Source organism: Citrus sinensis, chromosome 3, assembly GCF_022201045.2.
Source record: "Citrus sinensis cultivar Valencia sweet orange chromosome 3, DVS_A1.0, whole genome shotgun sequence".
Classification (NCBI taxonomy): Eukaryota; Viridiplantae; Streptophyta; class Magnoliopsida; order Sapindales; family Rutaceae; genus Citrus; species Citrus sinensis.
Window position 1 is genome coordinate 47,567,944 of NC_068558.1, and position 18,763 is coordinate 47,586,706.

The 18,763-nt window shown below is 34.7% G+C and overlaps 4 protein-coding genes and 2 long non-coding RNA genes across 11 annotated transcripts; 3 read left to right on the forward strand and 3 right to left on the reverse strand.

The window, feature by feature from the left end:
* Positions 1 to 1,919: 1,919 nt before the first annotated feature.
* On the forward strand, positions 1,920 to 5,144 carry LOC127898598 (serine/arginine-rich splicing factor RS31-like). Of its 5 annotated transcripts, none has more exons than XM_052437379.1 (7): positions 1,920 to 2,028; positions 2,114 to 2,146; positions 2,289 to 2,402; positions 3,893 to 4,005; positions 4,192 to 4,421; positions 4,501 to 4,843; positions 4,928 to 5,144. In XM_052437379.1, the coding sequence occupies exons 3-6, from the start codon at positions 2,294 to 2,296 to the stop codon at positions 4,826 to 4,828; spliced, it is 780 nt and encodes a 259-aa protein (XP_052293339.1). In that variant the 5' UTR covers positions 1,920 to 2,028; positions 2,114 to 2,146; positions 2,289 to 2,293; the 3' UTR covers positions 4,829 to 4,843; positions 4,928 to 5,144. The 5 variants fall into 5 exon arrangements, with proteins under 5 accessions (XP_052293339.1, XP_052293337.1, XP_052293338.1 ...); XM_052437377.1 differs by having other exon boundaries at positions 1,924 to 2,028; positions 4,501 to 4,824; XM_052437381.1 differs by lacking the exon at positions 1,920 to 2,028 and adding an exon at positions 3,335 to 3,757 and having other exon boundaries at positions 4,501 to 4,824.
* Positions 5,145 to 5,882: 738 nt separating this feature from the next.
* On the reverse strand, positions 5,883 to 6,659 carry LOC102609358 (calcium-binding protein KIC). Its single transcript, XM_006491259.4, has one exon. The coding sequence runs from the start codon at positions 6,580 to 6,582 to the stop codon at positions 6,109 to 6,111; it is 474 nt and encodes a 157-aa protein (XP_006491322.3). The 5' UTR covers positions 6,583 to 6,659; the 3' UTR covers positions 5,883 to 6,108.
* A 2,905-nt stretch (positions 6,660 to 9,564) lies between these two features.
* On the forward strand, positions 9,565 to 10,136 carry LOC112495773 (uncharacterized). Its single transcript, XR_003062103.2, has 2 exons — positions 9,565 to 9,770; positions 9,918 to 10,136. It is a non-coding gene; the product is annotated as an uncharacterized LOC112495773 (long non-coding RNA).
* Positions 10,137 to 11,712: 1,576 nt separating this feature from the next.
* Positions 11,713 to 12,603, reverse strand: LOC127901302 (protein yippee-like At4g27745). Its single transcript, XM_052438321.1, has 2 exons — positions 12,262 to 12,603; positions 11,713 to 12,128 (listed from the first exon to the last, which is right to left on the reverse strand). Exons 1-2 carry the CDS (start codon positions 12,355 to 12,357, stop codon positions 11,901 to 11,903), a joined length of 324 nt encoding a protein of 107 aa, XP_052294281.1. The 5' UTR covers positions 12,358 to 12,603; the 3' UTR covers positions 11,713 to 11,900.
* A 646-nt stretch (positions 12,604 to 13,249) lies between these two features.
* Positions 13,250 to 14,036, forward strand: LOC102608200 (uncharacterized). Its single transcript, XR_001509388.3, has 4 exons — positions 13,250 to 13,413; positions 13,489 to 13,656; positions 13,795 to 13,885; positions 13,979 to 14,036. It is a non-coding gene; the product is annotated as an uncharacterized LOC102608200 (long non-coding RNA).
* A 168-nt stretch (positions 14,037 to 14,204) lies between these two features.
* LOC127901385 (probable serine/threonine-protein kinase WNK10) lies at positions 14,205 to 18,184 on the reverse strand. 2 transcript variants are annotated; one of them, XM_052438548.1, is made up of 7 exons: positions 17,559 to 18,184; positions 16,955 to 16,992; positions 16,627 to 16,854; positions 16,321 to 16,541; positions 16,076 to 16,233; positions 15,574 to 15,976; positions 14,205 to 15,431 (listed from the first exon to the last, which is right to left on the reverse strand). In XM_052438548.1, exons 1-7 carry the CDS (start codon positions 17,796 to 17,798, stop codon positions 14,560 to 14,562), a joined length of 2,160 nt encoding a protein of 719 aa, XP_052294508.1. In that variant the 5' UTR covers positions 17,799 to 18,184; the 3' UTR covers positions 14,205 to 14,559. The 2 variants fall into 2 exon arrangements, with proteins under 2 accessions (XP_052294508.1, XP_052294509.1); XM_052438549.1 differs by lacking the exon at positions 16,955 to 16,992 and having other exon boundaries at positions 16,627 to 16,906; positions 17,559 to 17,708.
* Between the last annotated feature and the right edge of the window lie 579 nt (positions 18,185 to 18,763).

Here is an 18,763-nt window from a genome sequence, read left to right on the forward strand (position 1 = left end):
TGTTAATAGATTAATTAATTGTAATACTTTTTATTCTTGTTATTAATAATAACAATAATCTATTTAAAAAATATAAATATATTTATAATTATAATAAAATAATAGTTATAATTATAATTCAATTAATAATAATTAAATAAGGTTATTTTGAGAATTTAAAATTATAGGGGGCGAATTCGTACTCTAGGACTTCAATAAAATAAAATTGAGTGTAAGGGGTTAAATGAAATTTTCTAAATAAAAAATTATTATAATATTCATGAATATAATATAAATAACAGTGAATATGGGGGGCTGGATGAAATTTCACAGCCAGGCCGTAAGTTACGTTTAACGTAACTTAGGCGGACCCTAGTTTAAATAGTTAAACCACTCGGATTAACAAATCAAATGTTTGGCCGCTTCAAAAAGTAATTATCAAGTTGTTGAAGTCTTTTCTTTATTTCATCTCTGTTAACTCATGATGCGCATGGTAACGTGATAACGCGTTTTAAAAGTCACAATGTCAAATAATAATAATAATAATAAGTTATAGTTATAAAATAAAAGTTGATTGTATTTAGTGAACATTCGGTTTAAATTATATTTTTAACAAAATTAATTAATACATTATAAATTTATCATCAAACAACAGTGGGATAAACTTTCATTTACTTAAAGCTACAATTATAATTGTTTACCAAACACTTAATAATTGTGGCTTTAAGGTTTTTAAACCACAACTCCCAACAATAGCATCAAACATACCCTTCCTGGATGAAACTTATTTTAGAACTATATTTTCACTCTTTTAATTATTATTATTATATATAATAATTTTTTATTTATTTATGATAGTTAAAGGAAATCATTTGAGCGAAAGAGTAGGTAGATGTGCACATAAGATATTAGTTAGTCCTTATATCCATAATTTACTAAGCTATGAGTTCAAGTTTCCATACAAAAATCAAATCTTTTATTTTAGTTGAGATGTGTCTAATATTGGCACACATGTAGTTAAAAACAGTTGTGATATTTAAACCTCCTACAATTTATTTCACCAATCTTAACAAAAATTGAGGTAGTTTACAATTAGAGGAGTCAACTGTAATTTTTTTGGTGGTCAAACTAAACTAATTTGAAGGACTTTCAAACATAAGAATGAACAATCCTTAACATGTAATTTATCAAAAAGAGTTCGGATATACCAAATTAACTTATGAAAAATTTGAATTTGGAACGTAGATAATAATTTTTTAAAAAAAGTAATGAGAAAGGGAAATTTTGAAAATAATACTAAATATAGTTAATTGAGAAGTGGGGACTGATGAACTGTATTAAGGTGTTAGGGTACTTCAAAATAAGCTCTAACGTTGGAGTTAAGTGCAAATTTTTAGCCAACCCATTAAAAAATTCTCACAAAAATATATTGAGTGGAGCTTTAACACTCCCGTAAAATCCTTATAAGTTATAGCAACTGTTTGAATTTTCTTTCCTAAAATACCCATAGTTTAATTTACAAAATATAAACTTATATATTAAAATTAATCATCTTGCCACATAAGACTTTAATTTTTTATTTATAAAATATTTATAAATCTAGATTCTTATACTTTTTATCAAAATGTTTATAATTATAAATATAAATTATGAAATTGAAATGGGGTGTGTAATATATATATATATATATATATATATAAGAATAATTTATTTATGTATTTAATTGAATTTTCATTCAAATTAACAAACGAATTAATTTAACTTTAATTACTTGAATAATTTCAATTAAAAATAAATTTTATGATAAATTTTTAGGAGCGTCAAAGGACTACTCAAATAGATTAGTAGGTGTCTTTAACAAAAACAAAAAAGTTGTAAAATGATAAGTCTGTAGTTCAAGCCCATTAAAAAGGCCCAAATAAAACAACGGACATATTCTTTTTGGTCGAAGAATGCAGCGGATAATGTCGCGCCACGAGGGATGCGAAACCGACTCTATCGATCGTACGGCGACGGAAAACATGCCAGCGTAATTAGGTTTTTATTTAGGTATATAAAATATTAAGGCCAGCTGCTCATATCAAGTTTCGTCTTACCCTAATTTCACGCTCTCTCTCTCTCTCTCTCTCTCTAGGGTTTTGTATCATATCGAATCAAAGATTATAAGGTAATTTGTTTTCTTTCCTTATATTTCTAACGAAACTTTATAATATTTTAATCGTATACGTTCTGGTATATACATATATGTAATGTTGCTTGGTATTCATATATATATTGAATTTTAGATTCTCACATAATCGTTGGTGAAGGCACGATGTCGAGGCCCATTTTCGTCGGGAACTTCGAGTACGAGACTCGGCAGTCGGAGCTGGAACGTTTGTTCTCCAAATACGGAAGAATCGAGCGCGTCGACATGAAATCTGGTAACCGTATGCTCTTTTTTAGATGATTGACCGAACTGTTGGCTTTCGTTGCATTCTTTTATCTTTGATTCTTTGAAATTATTTTTATAAATTTGTTTCACTAACACCGTATTTATAGTTATGGCTTCAAGCAGTGCTTTATGCCTTTTAGAGCTAATTTATTTTTCCGCTTTAGATACTGTTCTAACTTAATTTGGGAGTGAAATCTCCAAGACGGCTCTTGAGGAGAAGCTGATGGATATCTTTTGGTTATTGATTGGATTAATGCCTGCTAACTGGCAGTATTACCTATTTAAGATTCTGGGCCATTGTGTTTGCCTTGACTGATTTTATTTTTTTGTTATTACCGTTGGAATTGTTCATTATAATAGGTGACTAGTTAAGTAATGAAGTGGTGTCCTCCCTTCTGTTAGAAGAGTGTCTTATGAATTACCTTTTCTTTCCATGTTGTTGGGACTCGGGAGATTGTAGTTAGTTTGCATATTAGTATTTTTTTTTGGCCTTTCTAATTCTTTGTCTTTTTCCGTCGAGTACGTGGATTCATTGGTTGATAGTTTTCCCCCCCCCCCCCCCCCCTTTTCTTTCTTCTCTTTCTTCTCTTTCTCTTTAGGTACACGCTCTTCTAATGTTTTCTGTAGTTGGTCTTATGGGTATACTTGCTTTCCTGATAATTGCCCTATTGACATAGTGGCCCACTGCATAAACCTCATAATGTTGATTGTATGGACATAAGACAGGTGTCATGAGTTCCCGGCGCAGGTTCCTGATATGTTAATTTAAAAAACATAAGAGCGTTTACATGACTTGGATATCTTTCTACAATTGCAGTAGTTATATCCAGCTATGGCATCCAGGCAGAAATTAAAATGGAAACCTCAAATTTTCAATTTCTTTGGAGAAAGCCTCCGTATTAAGTGTTTGTTTTGACGCAGGAACTTCAACTAATGGAAAGTGAGCTTTTTCTGGGCTCGCCAACTACTCTGCAAATAACTCTTATTGCAATGGAAACTTTCCTGCCTGCCTCTCTCCTTCACTTCCATTCACAGATGGCATCATCCTGCATTCTCTTCACACAATCATCTGTCACTCACCCACCTCACCGCCAAAGTCTTACATTCCACAAGAATTGTCGTGGTGGGGAGCAATCAAATTATTATTCATGCTTCTACCATTCACTATAGGAGGATCAATGAATTCTTTCATGCCATGCCTTCCATTACTGAATACGTGCTGTCTGAATTCTGAAGCATGCTTAGCAATGACGTCTCAGACCTGAATCTTTGGATTTTAGTTCTTTAATTTTGTTCATCATGCAACGCTTCTACATCTTATGTGCATCAGCCTTCATTATGCAGGTGTCGTAATTTTTTTTTTTCAAAGTTTACCTCAGGGAAAGAAACCCTGGTTTGGCTGATGTACCGAAGGTTGTGTGGATATAACAAATGTCTCGCATCATTATTTCCATATCTGATTTGCTCATGCTATTACAGGGTTTGCTTTTGTTTATTTTGAGGATGATCGCGATGCTGCTGATGCCATCCGAGGACTTGACAATATACCATTTGGTTATGACAGGCGCAGGCTCTCCGTGGAATGGGCAAGGGTATGTTTTGATTATTTCTGTTTATAGGGTGACTCTGTTTTCTTTGTTTCTGTCCTCTCTTCTTCATAGTAACTGGAACTTTGCTGTAGCCATTTTTTTTTTTTTTTGAAATGGTTGAAATTTCAACACTCTTAACTCATATTTTATTATTACATGGCAAATCCTTTTTTTTAAAAATAAAATTAGGGGGAACGTGGTAGGCATCGCGATGGGTCCAAGTCAATGGCAAATCAGAGGCCGACGAAAACTTTGTTTGTTATCAACTTTGATCCAATTCGAACGAGGGAACGGGATATTAAAAGGCATTTTGAACCTTATGGAAATGTCCTTCATGTCCGGATTCGGCGCAATTTTGCATTCGTGCAGTTTGAAACACAAGAAGAAGCAACCAAGGCCCTTGAGTCTACAGATAGAAGGTTGTAACATGGCTATTACTTAATGTTGCATATTGTGATTATTGTTTTGGCTCCTAACAAACCACTTTGCTCCCTGCAGCAAGTTGGTGGACAGAGTTATTTCTGTGGAGTATGCTCTAAAGGATGATAGTGAGAGGGATGACAGGTATGACAGTCCTAGAAGAGGTGGTTATGGTAGGCATAGTCCATATGGGAGGTCGCCAAGTCCTGCTTATCGCAGGCGTCCGAGTCCTGATTATGGTCGAGGTCGCAGTCCAGCTTATGATCGGTACAATGGTCCAGTGTATGACCAGCGAAGGAGCCCTGATCATGGGAGGCACAGAAGTCCTGTTCCCGTCTATGACAGGCGCAGGAGTCCTGATTATGGAAGGAACAGGAGTCCCAACTTTGGTAGATACCGCAGGTAGTTTGTTAGCAGCCAAGTATGTGAGCTTTGTTACTCTATGTTGATATATATGCTTTCACACATATAGTAATCACCTTTTCCCTTCAATCTCTCTTAACAGTCGATCACCGGTTAGAAGGTCAAGAACTTGAAGCATCATATACTTGCAGGGAAGAAGCTGGCTCAACCCAGACTATATGTCATTTTGTGGCTTTTTAGCAGTTTTAGATGTACTCTGTATAAATAGAAATTTAAAACTGGAGATTCAGTTCTCGGTTGTGCGGGTATGGTTGGTTATGGATTCCCAGCATTTGCAATGAAACGGTATTTAAACCTCATCATCTTTTGTTTGAACTGAATGCTTGGGGCTACATAGGGTGGGTAATTTTTAGTTATGTACAATTAGAAAATTTAAATCTGAAGGACGGTTTAGCAGTTAACTTACCGTCGTCGTAATCTGTCGGTTGATTTGAAAGTTTAATTTTGAAAATGTAATGCTAAGCAATCCTGTCTTACCTGTTGGAGCATATTGAATGAATGAATAAATTCATAATCCGAGAGGTCCATTAATTTGTATATCATAGAAACGAATGACTTCTCTTCCCCCTGCCCACCCTCATCTCTTATTTGAGGAGGCCGAAGATGCATCTTATTTGAGGCGGTGGAAGATTCCAGTTAACTGGTTAGCAGCTTGTATGTCTTTTGGTTCAGAAGAAATGACTGAACGAAGGATATGAGAAAGAAACAAGAGAAAAAAGGGTGCGAATTTCGTATGAAATTAAAAGATATAATCGAGATTTTTGTTTTCTCCTTGCTTTTTCTTCCCTTATTTATTTTCTATTCTTGTCCTTTCTTATCATATTTTCCAAGTAAACATGGATTAAAGATTATAAAATCTGATAAGTCGATGTTTGCTGCACACAACAAAAGAAAAATTGTGAATGGGTCCTATATAATAAATATCCTTTTGAAAAGAAGAAAAAGATGATCATTTTTCTGAGTCTTGCAAAAAATATCCAAGCAGCGTGGAAGATGGAAGGGGGAGTATGCTGTTAATTGAGTTCGCCAGAGCAGAGTTAAGTTTACATCGGATGGATAGATTAGTGTGGATGACAGTCAGAAGACTTGCCTTTAATTTGGGGTACCACACTTGAACAGTTTTTGATAATTCATTTCCATATTACTAATAATCTGACTTTGTCCTTACAAAGCATAGTTTTAACTAGAAGGAAAATAGATGGCAACAGTGATGACAGTAACCAAATAGTACCGATGATTAATCAGAACAAAGAAGCAGAGGCTTTATTGTTGTTGATGATCAAGAGCCTTCTGGAGCCAGGCCTCAGCATCCTGCATCATGCCAGGGCTGAGTCTGACCATTAGAATGCAGAATTCAGTCTCATTGAGGGCACCATCACCGTCAAGATCACCTTCTCTAACCATAGCCTCAGCGTCTTCTTTAGTCATCCCATCCATCCCCATCCCCAGAAGTGCCGAGTTTTGCCTTAAACTCCCCGGCGTTATCAGCCCACTGTCCCTGTCCGCTAGAAGCCGAAACCCTCCACACAATTCCGACACAAAGCTCTCCACATCAAGCTTCTCAGCCATCACTGGCAACAAATCCTCGTACTCACTTCCCGTGCTCGTTGTTCCTTTTGCGGTCCTACTACTGTTATTACTTTTTTCCATATTTCTGGTTTTTAATGTCAACTGAGTTTCCGCTTTCCAACTAATGGGATATGTATGCACGTAAAACACAAACGCACACACCCACATATATAGGAGTTACAGAAGCCTTTTACAATTAGTTAATTAATTAATTAATTATAACCTTAATTAGAGAAAAGTATCCACGCTTTTCAAGCAATATAATTAGTTCTCCCGTTGTGCCAGTTTTCAGTCCCCTGGTTTACGTTTTGTCTTGATCTCAGCCATCCAATAATTACACTGATGGGTCGTTCCAACTCCAAGACAGTTTGGACGGCTTGATCCATTAAAGCAAACACGAATGTGTGATCCATGATTCTTGAAATGATATGTGTCCGTGGATATGCCAGCTCTGCATAAAGTATTCTCGTTCGAGTAATCGAGTAGGAACGTGATTAAATTATTTTCCAATTAAAGGACTTGGAGTTTCGAGGAAGGTGCAAATGGAAGAGAGAGTCTGAAGAGTGGGACGTACACGTAATCTTCTTGATAAGAGTTGCAAGGAGTTGCTGAAATTGTCCAGAGCCGAACTTCGGTGAAGCTTCCTTTCCTTGATATCACATTTTGGATTCTTTCTTATTTTTTCGGTTGAATCATATTCATTATCCGCCGTCCATTTATTATATATTATGAATACTCATTATTAACTGTAACTTAGGCCGACCCAAACTATAATCTGACAGAGAATAGGGCCAGCAACAGCAAGCCAGCCCCTTCTTAGCTTTAGGTCCTACCCTCGGCCCCTGACCCTGAGGGTAGCTTCCTTCCTTCCTTCCTTCACTTGGATGATGATGCACGGACCCTTAATTACCAAAAACATGTGTTGTGCGTGCATGTCATTTAAAGTGACCCAATATACTGATTGATGATGTTTCATATCCAACGATATGTATTCATCTCTATCTGCATCTCAACTTGATTTTTTTGGATTTACTATAGATGTATGTATGGTGAGAAATTATAGAAACGTGAACACAACTCAACTCAGTATTAAATTTAAGTCGTTAATTTTTAAGATTAATGATGACCTCTTAATAGAAACTTTTTAACTTCTTAATTGATTGCCGCGCAAAGAAGACTTATCGTCGGTGCTACTTGCTATTAATTAGCGCATTCGGGACATGCCACTGTTACATTGATGATGGGCCTGGCGTTGGTCAATTTCCAGAGAAAATGAAAAAGACGAGCAAATAAATTACAAAATTGGATGTGGCGCATAAGGCTAAGAATAAAAAGATAAAACTGCGCCCCAGCAATCAACGTGCCCCGTAAGTATGGGCCCAATGGGTGGTGGTAGTTGTACCAATGTGGGCCTCGCATCATAGTTTGATGTAGCAAAGGTTTGTTTCCTTTTTCACATCAATCGATTGGGTGTCAGTGTGACCACTCTATCATAAAGGGATGACAAAAATTTCCCGGGTGATTACCCTACCACGGGTAGAAAAAAAATCGCTCGGGTACAGGCCGGTGGAGGTCCGTTATAATGAGATCGAGAATTGCGTCAGATTTTATTTTTATTTTATTAAAACAAGAAAACAGGTATGGGTATAATTTTTTACAGGGTCACATTAATTTGATGGATCGAATACAAGTCTAAAACATTAATTTTTTTTTTTTATATCCATTCATTTGACAGATTAAATAAATATTAAAGTGAAAATTTAAAACCTTAAAACGTAAACGTCACTATTTAGTATTTTAGTAGTAGGAACAATCAATTAATGTGATACCGTCCCACACATTTATTTATAAATGTGTGCCTGCACATTTATTTATACATGTGTGTCATTTAAAATCTTATCCTAATTGAAAACAAATGCAATGGAATGATGTTCAAATTATGATTAGTTAAAAAGGAGTAAAGGATGGATAAAGAAATACTAGAATGGTGATTTTTTGTTTTAAATCCCAATATTTAGTAATACATTAATTCAAATTGAACTTAACAATTATTAAATCATGACTAATATTAACCTAAAATTAAAAAAATGATTTTTTTAAAATATTTTTAAATAAGGTGTTGCATGTTCATCTAGAGCTAAATAGTTAAGTATTGTTTTTTTTCTTTTTTAAATGTATGCAGTTATTAAAAAAATAAAAAGGAATATAGAGGATATGCAAACGCGACGGATATCCCTAATTTTAATTTGAAAATCCCCAACCCATACTCGTTCAAGCCCACGATGGATATGAGACGATGACAGAGATATCCTCTATCAAATAGGTACGGGTACGCATATTAGTATCCCCGCACAATACCCGTCTCGTTCCATCCCAACCTTCCCCCACGTTTACATGCCCTTTGCTAACTTATTTGTTGGAAAGATTTTTCTTTTTTCTTTATGATTTGTTTAAAAAACAGAGAGGGGTCATCACTTTACTTAAAGGATATGTTTGGTACTCCTTATTATATGTTATTAGAGCCTCTTAGAGTATTAGATTATTACAATACAATATTTGGTAGTTATAATGTATTGAACTAATTAAAATTATAATGCAGTTAAACCCATATCAACTGAACCCGTTTTAGGGATAGGGGATGTGTTGCAGCACTCTACCACCACACCATCTGCCTTTACCGCACTATGCCTAGCTTTGCCAATTGCCACCATCCCACCGCACAAACACCATTGCCATGTGTGCCCTTCGCATTCTTTCTTCTCTCTTACAAACGCACGACACTCCACCACCACGCCATCTTACTTCGCTGCACGATAGCCAGCTCCATCTAGGGGTGGCAACATGGATCAAGATTCGTTTTTTTGATTTGATTCGATGCGAATTAAATGAGTTTGGGTTTGAAAAAATCGATTCATTTAATAACCGGGTGAATTTGATTCGATTCGCTAATTAAACAAATCAAATGTGGGTTTGAAGATTTTGATTCGTTTAGTATTCGTTAAATAAACGGGTCATAAATGAATCGAATACAGGTCGATTCGTTTAAAATTCGTTTATTATTTGTTTAATTAAATTACTTTTTTATCCTTAAATTTATTTAAAAGCTTTTTAAAATATGAAGGTTAATATTGTAATTTTAAGCATAACACATAAAACCAAAAGACCAACCCTAATTTTACACTTCACATGCACTTTTTTCTCATCTCCTAGCAACTCAGCCGCCACTGCTACATTTTGTCATCTCTTTCCCTTCATTTCCTTCTCCAAATCCTTTTCTTTTTCTTTTTAATTTTACATCCAGCAAGTGTTACGTTTTGCCACTGCTCCAAATCCTTGGATTTGTGTGAGTGTGATAGGTAAAGTTTTGTCTTGTTTAATTATTATTTCCTTAAAAATACTACAAATTTGCTATATATTTGATATTTTGAAATTTTACAATGATTATTATCAATATTGCAGTATGTTAAATTGTTAATAACATTTTTATTTACTTTTTGGTGTAGGATTTTTGTTTTCAAGGTGAAAAAAACAAATGAAGAGAATTAAAGAAATTACCTTACTTTATACTTTGAATTTTAATTATTGTTATTTGTATTATTAGGGATTTGGTATTTGGTATTTAGATGACTGCATAATATGGTTTGAGTTACTTGTATTTTGTTGTGGGATGTTAAAATTGTGATTTTTTATATTTAATTTTACTTAATTTTGTTTATTAATTATATTTTTCTAAACGAATTGTAAACGAATCCTGATTCGATTCGATTCGGTTCGACTCGTTAAGGATAAACGAATAATAAACGAATTCAGATTCGATTCGATTCGTTTATCAATTATATTAAATGAATTAAACGAATTGAACCGAATATTCGTTTAATAAATGAATCGAATCCGAATCCGCAGAATTTTAACCCAATTCGTTTACAATTCGATTCAAATTCGATTCGTTTATTCGTTTTGCCACCCCTAGCTCCATCACCACCCCATCGTGCAACACCACTATTGTGCATGCTCATACCATCTTGAATCATCAAACCACAAGTTTGATTTTCGAAATTCGAATTTGGGTTTGATTTTTGAATTTGTATTTGACTTCTGAATTAGGGTTGATTTTTTTTTTTGTTTTTGTAAAATCAATGTTAATAATGATTGAATCCATTGCTGAGTGATTTTTTTTTTTTTGGTTAAAATTTTTTGTAGAATCAGTACTTATAGTTTTAATTGGAAATGCAACTGCCAAGTTAATTCGTCTCATGTTTAATTTCTTTAGAATTTCCACACATCAGGATCTCAATTTTATATATCTAGTTGTTTATAATCTTGCCAATTTTTCTTTGCTCTTTCTATGTTACTTTTCATTTTAATTAAAGCTTGAAATCCCTGCAAAAGACTACTTAGTTCTATTTTCCTTATAGACTTGAGATAAATAGAGTTTAGACAAACTAGCTCATTCTGTTGATTGAGGGAAATTTTATTAACTTTTTCTTTGACGTACACGCCAACACTCACCACAATAATCATGAAAATTTTCTATTTCTTCCTAATCTTACAAATGATTGCTCCATTTTCTAGACTGGCGATGAGGAAGTATCTATTTGTTGTCGATAGCACACGAAGCCCAACTAACGTTTTTGGACATTCAACTGTTGCCTGAAATCGACTCAGATTTCTCACAATCGAATTCTCAATCAACGAAACCAGTGACCAAGATCAACTTTGGGCATTTCCCAGTGTCTTTTTCGAAGTCCTCCCATTTTGAAAGGAGCTTACAAGATACCTATTTCTCAAGCACTCATTTTCAACCTATTCATGCGGACAACTCCATACAATATTTGGGAGCGGACATCATTGTTTGGATCATAATTTTCTTTTAAAGAAGTTTTTCAACCTTATGCAACTATTAGAACTCTAATTTATCTTGTTTCCTTGATTTTGTTAGTTGTGACTAAAGTCTATTTTGTGGTTATATTGTAGTATATTTAAACTTTTATACTATCATCCTAAGATAACTTTTGAATGAATCTTGTATATTTTATCTATTTATTTGTGTTGTAATATTTTTTTAGAAGTTATTTGATTGAATTATGTGCTTCGATCTTTATTTCACTGGGTACATATTTAAGATGGTGAAAAAATGAATGTTATGTTGCCAGAAATTTTAGAATTGTTAATTTTATATACGGACCAAATATTAATTGAAACAAAAAGATTAGTTCTAGTGGAACACATGTATATGCCGCATCAACTAAATAAATTGATTACAAATACAGGAAATGTCAAAAAAAGAAAAAAGAGAGCAAAAGCAAATAAATGTACTAATATTTTACAGTGTGGATAAATTACAAAATACGATATCAAATACATTTGGAGTTTTATCCACAGTAAGAAAAGTCCAAAAATTGAAAAATAATTTCATTTGAAAAGATTTTTGATGAATAAATTAATTAATGCACAACGTGCATCAACACGAAGATCATAGAAATTGGCTACCAATTATCCTTGGCAATCTTGAACTTTTCGAGAACGATTTTGCCCTCTTTATACTTCTGGGATTCCTCGAAAGCTCGTTTGTATGTCCAGCCCAACAATTCCCCACAATCAGCGCAATAGACATCGGCAACTGTGTGCAGACCGGTGAGGAGATGCTGATCCTCTTTGGGCCCTTCGACTATGTTCGCCGCGTGACTAAACAGAAAGGCTCGCCCACTGCTTGCCTGCAGGACATTTTATTAAATTTAATTCGACAACAAAAATAAAAATAATTATCAATTTTAGAGAAAATATAATATAAAGCTTCATATTATACAATCGAATCGACCCCGTCGAAACCGGAATTTGGTGACTCACCTGAAATCCTTTTGAAACAATATCCTCATGACACGAAACAAGATTCCGGCACCTGTAGCAGCTGTACCTCCGTGGCCCGATCAAATTATCCGCCATTCAAGATCAGTTTCAATATTATAAGCTCATCAATGCTGATCAGAATTAATTCTAATTAATCCCATCTAACCGCCCTGAGTCATCTAAACATTAATGGTTGGTTTAACGATTGGTGGTTAAACATAATTAATGCTTGTATGGATGATAGAAATGGCGTAAACAAATGGGGTTGATAAAGATAGGATTGGCCATCAAGACTGCCTACTACAAAAATAATACATATTGTTTTAAAACCAAGATTATAAAATTCTATGCAAACAAACTTCTAATAAATTATATGAATATGGCTCTTGTTTGTCTTATTTATCCATCAAGAAACTATTTTTCGCAGAAGGAAAAAAACAAAAACCAACTTGGCTAGATAGTAATTTTGTCGCACGTCATGGTCTTTTGTGTTTTCTATTTCACTCAAATGAATGGAAAACCTCCGAGCATTATTTCGTTTGTTCATCCAACGCCGACCAATCTTCTATAAGTTTTTGATGAATTAAATTACCATCAAATCTCTTTGCAAAAGAACAAAAATTGAAAGTTTTCAAGTAAGAATTTTCGTGCAGGAATCTGATTCGAGAATTAATTAGTAACATCATTATTAGGCATGATGATGCACCAACGATATATTAAGAGATGGTCTAATCACAAGATTAATATTATGGTTGATGATCTAAGAGAAGTTTTATTTATTTATTTTTTTAATAATCCAATGTAACTCCACAAGGTATTAAAAATATTAAGTAAAACCACACCTTTTTATGTTTGATTTTTTTAAGAATACGTTTGCCTAGATCTTGAATGATTGAATTTGCTCTCAAGTCAGCGCAAACACAAAGAAAGGATTCACACGTAAACATGATTAAACATGCGGGCACAAGTTGGAAAACATAATTATTGGGGCCAAAACAATGAAAATGAATAAAGATGAGGGGCTTTAAGAACCAGTACCAAATAAATCTTGTACTCTTCCTGAACAGGTCTTGAAACTGAAAGGAAGGAACTCAAATTAGGGTTTTGTTAGATATACCCGGAATCCCATCTCGCTGCATTGCTAAAGCCGGGGTATGTATGAAATCTAATTCTCAATAATCATTCGGTGTTGATAACGATGGCGATTCTTATGTTAAATTGCAACAGGTATAAATCGTTGATCCATAATATCATTGCGGTTGCAGAGCTTCATAAAAGGAAATGGAATTTTGTCCGACGTGTGGTACGATGTTGCAATACGAGCTGCCACACATGGACAGTCCCTCTAGATTCTCCTGTCCTGCATGTCCCTACGTCTGTAACATGGAGAGCAGAGTGAGTAATATGGATTTACGGCTCTCTCTCTCAGTTTTTTTTTTTTTTTTTTTTTGGGCGATCCCTATTCCCAAATGCGTTCGAGATTTTTTACATTTTGGAGGTTTTTTTTTTTTTAAAAAAAAAAAATATATCCAGGTTAAAATAAAAAGAAAGCAGCCTCTTTCCAAGAAAGAAATACAACCAATTTTCACTCAAGATGCAATGATGGAAGGCCCCCAAACTGAAGGTTGTCGTTGTCCTTTTCTTTTCTTTTTCGTTTATTTATTATTGTTATTGTTATTATTTCTTTCACTCAATGCTTCCCTGTTTTCGTTGGCAGTAACATGCCCTGCTTGCAAACATGGAAAGGCCGTTTACCACGAGCTTCAGACTCGATCAGCTGATGAGCCCATGTCAATATTCTACATGTGCGCTAACAAGAATTGTAAACACCGATGGAACGAGTGAGAAAAGAAGAAGATTGATGATCTGAAGGCTGTTTCTCAATCAAATCTTTCTTCTACTTCTTTTTTTCCCATTTTCTTTCCGGTACTACAAAACATAGGTTTATTTTGATCGTGTAATTGCATTTTGTAATACATGCCTGCTGAAGAAAGATGCACAAACAAAGCTTGAATTTGTTGAGATATCAGCAAATCTAGCTATGTACTCGCACTTCCAAACAAGCTTAGTAGGAAATTAGCTCCTACCAAATTCTAAAGTATCACGAATTCCTTTGAAAAAAGAAAAAAAAAAAAAGAAAAAGAAAAAGAGTCGAATCCTATACAATGGGTCATCCTTGTTATAATAATCCATATGAATTTTCTTTTAAAAAAAAATAATAATAAACAATGGATAATGTTATGAACAATAGTGAGATCGAACTTGAAAAAGAGAATGGCCGTGTAAGATAGCTTTTGATCAATTAACGGGCAGCCTCTTCTTTGCCATCCATCTCTTTCTGGAGGCCTCCAATGCCTCTTCTTTCATCTTAGATAATTCTTGGAACCAGTGCTCATATTGAGCCTCAATTGCATCGATTTCCATCTTTAGCTCATCTACATCTTTGCCAGTCAAGGACAGAGATGAATAGCTGCTTGTCAAGCTCAATACTGTGCTCAGGTTGGGGAACGTCAGCTTTGAATTTTTCACAAATTGGTAAAGTAAGATGTCTTCTCCATCCTCGCTATAGTTTCCTTGCAATTTACACTCATCATAACACAAATCCCCTAGTTCTAACTCAGATACATAACCATTCAAGTCCTTATAGCTTCTATCAGTACTGTAGTCAGAAAATTCAGATGCTTTATCATTTTTTGTGGAAGTATCGTCAACAAAAATATCTGAAGCAACTGACGATTGTGACTCTTGATCTTCCAATTTGGCCAAACTTGGAGAAGAAATACCTCCTCCACCGGCGTTATCATGAAGGTTTTCACCTTGTGCTGGTGCAAGATCTTGGGAAGGATTTCTAGTAGGCCCAGAGACAACATCTTGCTTAACCACAAACTCAGAAGGAACACCAGCGCCCATTGCATCCCATGGGGATGGTGTTGAGGTTTTGCCGTTTCCCAGGATGGGAGACACACTATAGAAACTTAATGCTCCACTGGAGGAATAATCATATGAGGGTTTCCAACCAGGCAATAGTTTCATTATCAAGTAATCAATAAATTCAGCTATGAAGGCCACATCATGATCCGCCAAGTCTAGTTGTTCAACCATCTCTCCTGCCACTGACAGTGCAGTATCACTGTCAAGGTAAAAGAGGAAATGTATATTCCTCACCCGACCTATAAGCAAAGGGGGAAATCAGGAAAATATATATATATATATATATATATATATAAGTTATCATTAAAAACAAAAAAAGTACATGTCGAACAATTTGAAACAAGAATGAACATCAACATTTAAACATTAAGAATCACTTACCTGATGAGTCAGCAATACGCAAGGTCAATGATACAGAGGTGTCATCATTTTTTGTCCCTCTCAGCCTAAACTCATTGTTCTTATGCATCCTCTGAAATTCCAAAACTGGACAATGTGGGCTTCCATTGTTGCTTTCTGTACATGTGCTTAAAGAGAGCTGCTTATAGTCTGAGTCTATATCCATGGAAGAGGGTCCAGACATGGGTAAACGTAACATTTTCAGACTTTGAATAGGTAACTTCAGGGGATCGCAAATAGGTTCCTTTTGATTCTCCACTTGCAGGAATGGATCTTTCAAAAGATCTTTTGCAGACAATCTCTCAGAGGCCGGAACCAGACATTTCTCAATAAATCCCTTAATTTGGGGATCATTCACCTTAGCAAGAGAGGCAGGTTTGATGCCCTGCAACAAAAGACCAACTCGGCATAATAAGCTTTCACTGAAAGGAAGTTCAACAACCCTATATATGCTAGATAAGAGGTTGATGATTGGTCAACTTACAGAGGTAACCTTCTTAAAAATTTGAGCTGGATTTTTGCATTCGCTATATGGATACTCAAAAGTAACCATCTCTAATATGCACATCCCAAAAGAATAAATGTCAACAAGTTCATTATATTCCTCCTCATACAGCTCTGGAGCCATAAATTCAGGAGTTCCTAAGATAAAAGAAAGGAGAAGTTCAGCACTCCTCATTGAGTCAATTTAAACTAAAGCATAGACATTTAAAGAAATCAATTTTTTACCAATGACACTTCTGGCGGTAGGCTGTTGCATGGCAATTGCCAATCCGAGGTCTCCAATTTTAACCTCTCCGTGATTGCCATTAACAAAGATATTGTCACATTTTAAGTCCCTATGAATAATCGGTGGATTGTGACTGTGGAGATAGACTAAACCATGAAGAATCTGCCTTGCCCAGTTCTTTATGACCTTTATATCAACATTTTTGTGCTTCTTACGATATCTGGTAACAGAAAGGTACAAAATTACTTCAAATGCTCATAAGAGTAATGACAAGAACACAACTGAAACACAACTAGAAAACATACTGCCGCAGATTTCCAGAAGTGAAGAGCTCAGTAATCATGTTAACAGTTTTCTTCTTGTCATCCACCCATGACTTATAAAACTTAACAACATTATCATCTTTCAGAGATTTCAGCAAATGAACCTCTGAATACAATTTTTGCAAATCTCCTGGCAACTGCAAGACATCATCAATCTTCACTCGGCTCCAAGCAACTTCTATCCCAGCGAATTCATCAAATGCCTTGTAACTGGAAAAGGGTGTCATGTAAAGCCCAGTAAGAACCATCCTGAACTAAAAGACTGGAGAGAGTAATAGGAAAAAGGGAAAGAGAAGTTTAGAAATCATACACAGTCTTAAAAGCACCCTTGCCCAAGACCTCATCATACTGTTAAATATATATAAAAAAGGGAAAAATAAATAAATAAATAAATAAATGACCATGGGGCAGAAAAGAGAGAATTCTCAATTCCAACAAAGAAAATAATACCGACATAAGATACAAGGTTCCCCCTTACTGAAGTTAAAGCCAAATAATGAAAATAAAGACAAAAGAGAAAATCACTTTACAATGAACTACATATACCAATCATGGCAGCTTGAACCATTTCCTCGATTTGTTGATAATTAGTTAAAAGAAAACTGACCCTTGAATACAACAATATCCATCAACTGATAAGAGTTCAAGGAATGGCTTGAAAATGAAAGTATAAATCAAATAACTATCGTATTTTTTCATACTAGCTAGAAGGGAAGCAAGGGCAATTAAATCAAGGCAATAACATTGCCCATCAAGGTCAAGCAAAAGTTTAAATCTGCAAATGCCAATAAATTATAACATATAGACTACATAAACAAACTGAGGCCGCATGGAATTAGTTAAAAGCAATGATACAGTCACGCAGAGGCGCAGATAAGAGTGATATAACGAAAGACTTAGCAAAAATTGCATACCCTTACGTATCGACCGCTGGGATCCTTCTCGACGAAATCAGAATCCGCATCGGGTGGCTCTGCTGTTCCCAACATTCCTGACAAGAACCAAACAGCTACCAAAAAGAAAACGGCAATTATGGGTTTAATATTTTTCGTTTTTAGGAATTGGGGGTGAAACGGCGACGTTTGTAGTCGGAGAATGATTCGGAGGCAATCCAAAAGGAATCGAATGCCGCCGATTTCAAACGGAAGCGGCATTCGATTACGATGTCGTTTTCCAGAGGCGATGAATAATCTTGACTATTCATAACCCCACTGTCCCCTCCGCAATTCAAATCCGTCATTCTCATACCAAACCCAACTTTATCCAATTCTCCAATAACATTTTGCTCCAAAATAATTAAATCTAATTTTTATTTTTATTTTTATTTAATAAAAAATAAAAATTTATAAGGCAAATTTGGAGACGTGAGAAAAGAAGCTAAGTAGTTAGCAAAAGCGTTTGATTAAAGTTTGAAATGGAGAGGGAAGAGAGACAAAGGCCGTGATTTCGTTATGAGTGTGTCGGGTGCGGGAACGAAGGTAAGAACGAACATTTGTGCGGATTGAAGAACCCGCGGGATCTAAATTGAGTAAATGTTGATCGTAACTGATAAACGACGCCGCTTTTCTTGGATTTTTTTTTTTAATTTTATTTTTTATTGACTTGTCAAATAACGACTATGACTATGCACAGTAATTAACTTTCAAGGAGTGCATTCTGAATGAATTTATACCTCTTTTTACGTATATAATTTTAGTTGTCCATAATATTTTCATTAATAGATATGTAAAATGAAAATAAGATACTGTTGTTACTTATGAAGTTATGATACCTATTAAAAAACTTCCCTTTTTTTACTTTCAATTTAATTTTTTTCTAAACTTTAGAGACGCGTAAGATTTTTAAAATTAAATAAGGGTAGATTTTTTAATTATTATAATCAAAGTACTCCCATTTATATGTTGAAATTGTTGCATTGATAATGATTACATCAAATTAATCATAAAGTTAATATGACAGTTCTTGATACAAGTATTTCTTGCCTTACTCAACAACATCATTCCCAATCGGCCAATTTCATACATTTTATTTTTCAATTGTAAATCTGCCCATTACCTTTAAAATGCCTTGTGTCAAGTTTATGGTAAACAAGTTAACAACACACTATGGAAAACTAAGT

Bases quoted from the DNA above. Each gene is read 5' to 3' on its own strand.
- LOC127898598 (XM_052437377.1), top strand. From the start codon at position 2,294: ATGTCGAGGCCCATTTTCGTCGGGAACTTCGAGTACGAGACTCGGCAG. The intron at 2,403-3,892 runs GTAACCGTATGC...ATGCTATTACAG, and splicing joins GCGCGTCGACATGAAATCTG to GGTTTGCTTTTGTTTATTTT. The intron at 4,006-4,191 runs GTATGTTTTGAT...AAATAAAATTAG, and splicing joins TCTCCGTGGAATGGGCAAGG to GGGGAACGTGGTAGGCATCG.
- LOC102609358 (XM_006491259.4), bottom strand. From the start codon at position 6,582: ATGTGGGTGTGTGCGTTTGTGTTTTACGTGCATACATATCCCATTAGT.
- LOC127901302 (XM_052438321.1), bottom strand. From the start codon at position 12,357: ATGGCGGATAATTTGATCGGGCCACGGAGGTACAGCTGCTACAGGTGC. The intron at 12,129-12,261 runs GTGAGTCACCAA...AATGTCCTGCAG, and splicing joins TTGTTTCAAAAGGATTTCAG to GCAAGCAGTGGGCGAGCCTT.
- LOC127901385 (XM_052438548.1), bottom strand. From the start codon at position 17,798: ATGCCGCTTCCGTTTGAAATCGGCGGCATTCGATTCCTTTTGGATTGC. The intron at 16,855-16,954 runs GTATGATTTCTA...ACCCTTTTCCAG, and splicing joins AAGGGTGCTTTTAAGACTGT to TTACAAGGCATTTGATGAAT. The intron at 15,432-15,573 runs GTAAGTGATTCT...CTTTGCTTATAG, and splicing joins GCGTATTGCTGACTCATCAG to GTCGGGTGAGGAATATACAT.